Source organism: Carlito syrichta, unplaced genomic scaffold (assembly GCF_000164805.1).
Source record: "Carlito syrichta isolate Samal-C Ts95f unplaced genomic scaffold, Tarsius_syrichta-2.0.1 Scaffold115715, whole genome shotgun sequence".
Classification (NCBI taxonomy): domain Eukaryota; kingdom Metazoa; phylum Chordata; class Mammalia; order Primates; family Tarsiidae; genus Carlito; species Carlito syrichta.
The window spans coordinates 2,723-5,824 of NW_007059811.1; the positions used below are offsets into that span (position 1 = coordinate 2,723).

Sequence of the window (3,102 nt, forward strand, 5' to 3'; positions counted from 1 at the left end):
ACCGGCGGGCATCCAGGCGGGTCCGCAGAGCAGGAGGGCAGGACCCTTGCCGCCCGCTGCCCGCTGCCGCGGCCCTCGACTCACCAGGCACCGTGAAGTCCTGAGTGTAGATGATGTCATCCCCGATGTCGAAGAGGTCCTCGTCCTCCTCCCCGTCGGCGCCATGCAGGTCCTCCAGGTATGGCACCACGGTCATGCTGCGCCACCGGTCCTTGGTGTCCGGGCTCGGCGGAATGGGCACCGGTGCCTCGGCTGGTGGGTGCTTCTTCCGGAACCAGCTGCCGACACCCAGAAGTGGCCGTGTCCGTTAGGACAGTATGAAGGGTGGTCCAGCTGCCCGACCACAGGTGCTGCCGCATTCTCAAGCTACACCACGGAGTGGCTGTGACCACCTAGGCTCGGGTACGTCTTCCAGGGCAGGCAGGTCACCAGGACGGCAGGCCAGAGCCATGCCTGGGGATGCTGTTGGCCTGTGAACCCTGCCTGCCGTCCCCCACCCATCCTGGAGCTGGGCCCAGGCCGGTGGGTGCCGGGCTGCATCCTGGGTAGGCGTGGCTGCTGGGAGGCCTGGAGGAGAGCGAGCCCACCAGCACAGAAGCCCGTGCAGTTCCCGGTGTGTCGCCCAGGTCCCGGGCCGGGACAGCACACACCCTCACTTGCCCTAGGCTCAGACAGGCTCTCCAGGCTAGCAACAGGTGCCGCCAGACGTCCACACAGACCCACACCAGCATCTACTCCACCCAACGTGCACCTGGCAGCTGCCTTGAGGCCTCAGCCCTGCTGTCCCCAGGGGACTGAGGGGCAGGGGTGACCCCAAGGGGCCCCAGCATTGGTGGGACCCGCAGAGAAGCACACTGCCTGCTGCAGGCCTCCCTCTGCCGATGGCCGCTCACCTATGCTGCCGGATCTGCTGTATGGAGAACCTCTTGGCCGGCTCATACTCAAGCATCCCTGGGGAGAGGCCAGCAGGGCTGTCAGCACCGGGCACAGGCCCCAGGCCCCCACCAGGCGCGACCATCTGCCAGGCTCTGTCCATCAGGGAGTGGACGCCCAGGGCAGTGTGAGTGGAGCCCGTGTGCCCGGAGAGGCGGCACATGCCTGGGCAGCCTCCCACGGGGGCTGGCAGGGCACTCCAGGGGACACTCTCCAGGGACAGGCTCTAGAGGACACGCTCCAGGAACACTCTCCGGGAAACATGCTCTGGGGACTAGGCTCCCAGGGACGTGCTCCGGGGGACGCCCTCCTGGGAGACGGGCTGGGCACGGGACATGGCACAGGGAGATGCCAGCTGCCGCAACTGGAAACAGGGCTACTGCTTGGACTCCCAAGCCCCTCTTCCGGCGGCGTGCGGACCGGCGGGGGCCAGCGCCCCTGCTGCCCTGCCTGGGAATCGCAGGGAGGAGCCGAGGCCCTGCTGGCTTCAGGGACGCTGTCTGAGTCCCCAGGGCCGACCGGGGCTTCTCAGGGGAACCCAGGGCCCGAGAGCAGGGAGTGCCGGGGCCCCGGGACGCAGCAGCCCTCCAACCCCGGCCCGGCCTCACCCTTCAGCAGGTCACAGAGCGGGGGACCGCAGTCGCCCGGGATGGCGTAGGCCCCCTTCCCGATGTTCTCAAACAGCTTGTAAATGTTGTCCCCCTCGAAGGGGTACAGGCCTGTCGTGATGTTGTAGCTTCGCCCCAGGGAAGGAGAGGTGTGGTCAGGGCCAGCCCACTCGCAGCCCGCTGGGCTCGGGACAGCACAGCTGGAGCCGGGGCCCTGCGACCCCAGACAGCCCAGCCGCCGCCATCTCTCGCCGGTGGGGACCCAAAAGCTGGGGAGGAGGGGAGGTGTCCCTGGACCCACGGGGGATGGGAGGCCTGGACCACCCTCCCCCCAGGGCTTCCTTGTGAGGTCCTGCGGCTGGCGGAGGGGATACCCACTGGCTGTCCCTCCTGACTCGGGGCCATACCCGTACCCCCAGCACTCCTCAACACTGTGTGCTGACGGGAGCTGGGCAGGGCAGGTGTCTGGTCACTTACAGGGTGACCCCAGCCGACCAGATGTCCACTTTGAAGCCAGAGAAGGTGTCCAGGCCATTGGCGATCTCAGGCGGCTGGAATGCTGGGGAGCCCTGGCTGGTTCGGCAAGTGTCATCCGCAGCAAAGGGGTGCAGAGCCTGCACCGGGGTCAGGCAGCCCTCAGGGAGCGCTCGAGAGGGGCCAGCGCCACCCCAGGGAAACCGCACCTACCTCGGCCACGCCCAGGTCGGAGATCTTGAGGGTGCCACCCGTGGTGAGCAGCAGGTTCCCGGGCTTGATGTCCTTGTGCACGATGCCCTGGCTGTGCAGGTACTCCAGGCCATCGATGAGCTGCCGGAAGTACCTGTGAGACCGGCCTGTTGTCAGGGATGCCCAGGGCACAAGGTGCTCTCGGAGACGAAGGCTCTGCGAACAGGCAGCCTGGGCTCTGGGCAATGAGCATGGCAGGAAAGACCCCGGAACCAGAGGGCCGAGCCACCCCGGGCCCAGATCTGTGGTCCCCGAGGCAGGGACCCCAGCCCGCCTGCTGGCCTGCCTCTCCCTGGCCACAGGCCACTGTACCCCAGTCTTGCCTGAACGTGGAAGCTCCTCCCTCTCTGCCCCGTCCTGCAGCCACAAGCCGTGACTGCTGCCACCAAACCTGCACCCAGGAGGAGCTTCCTGGGGAAAGGGCCGCTGGCCTCAGGTCCCTGGGACCGCAGGCCGCTGGGCCGTGCATACCGCAAACCAAGCTTCCCCAATTCTGCTTCAAATGCCCCTCCGATGGGGGCCGGCCACACTCACCCGTGGGCCTGGCACACAGGAAAGCGCTTCTCGGGCACGCTGTCCAGCATCTCCTGCATCCCGCATACACAGTACTCCATCACCATATACGTGTGCCGCTAAGGAAACGGAGGGCCGCTCTGCCTGCCCATCCTGCCGCCTCTGCCTCAGAGGCTGTCCCTGGCTGTGGTTGTGCCTCGGGGGAAGAAACCCAGAGGCTCCGGGCCCCCAGGAGGGAGGCAGCCCACTGGAGGGAAGGGTGGGCTTTGCACTTCCCGGGACTGGCTACCCACCGCAGAAACGGCAGCCCCGGGCCCCACAG

The 3,102-nt window shown here is 67.4% G+C and overlaps 1 protein-coding gene across 1 annotated transcript in view; it reads right to left on the minus strand.

Annotated features, from left to right (window-relative positions):
• STK11 (serine/threonine kinase 11) overlaps positions 1 to 2,895 on the minus strand; it is a 5,109-nt gene extending 2,214 nt beyond the window's left edge. Inside the window, exons 1-6 of the mRNA XM_008073614.1 lie at positions 2,802 to 2,895; positions 2,229 to 2,361; positions 2,019 to 2,155; positions 1,542 to 1,669; positions 894 to 951; positions 85 to 278 (exon numbers count right to left, since the gene is read on the minus strand). Of these exons, the coding sequence (XP_008071805.1) occupies positions 85 to 278; positions 894 to 951; positions 1,542 to 1,669; positions 2,019 to 2,155; positions 2,229 to 2,361; positions 2,802 to 2,887 (736 nt within the window). The 5' untranslated portion in view covers positions 2,888 to 2,895. The remainder of the gene's footprint in view (positions 1 to 84; positions 279 to 893; positions 952 to 1,541; positions 1,670 to 2,018; positions 2,156 to 2,228; positions 2,362 to 2,801) is intronic.
• Between the last annotated feature and the right edge of the window lie 207 nt (positions 2,896 to 3,102).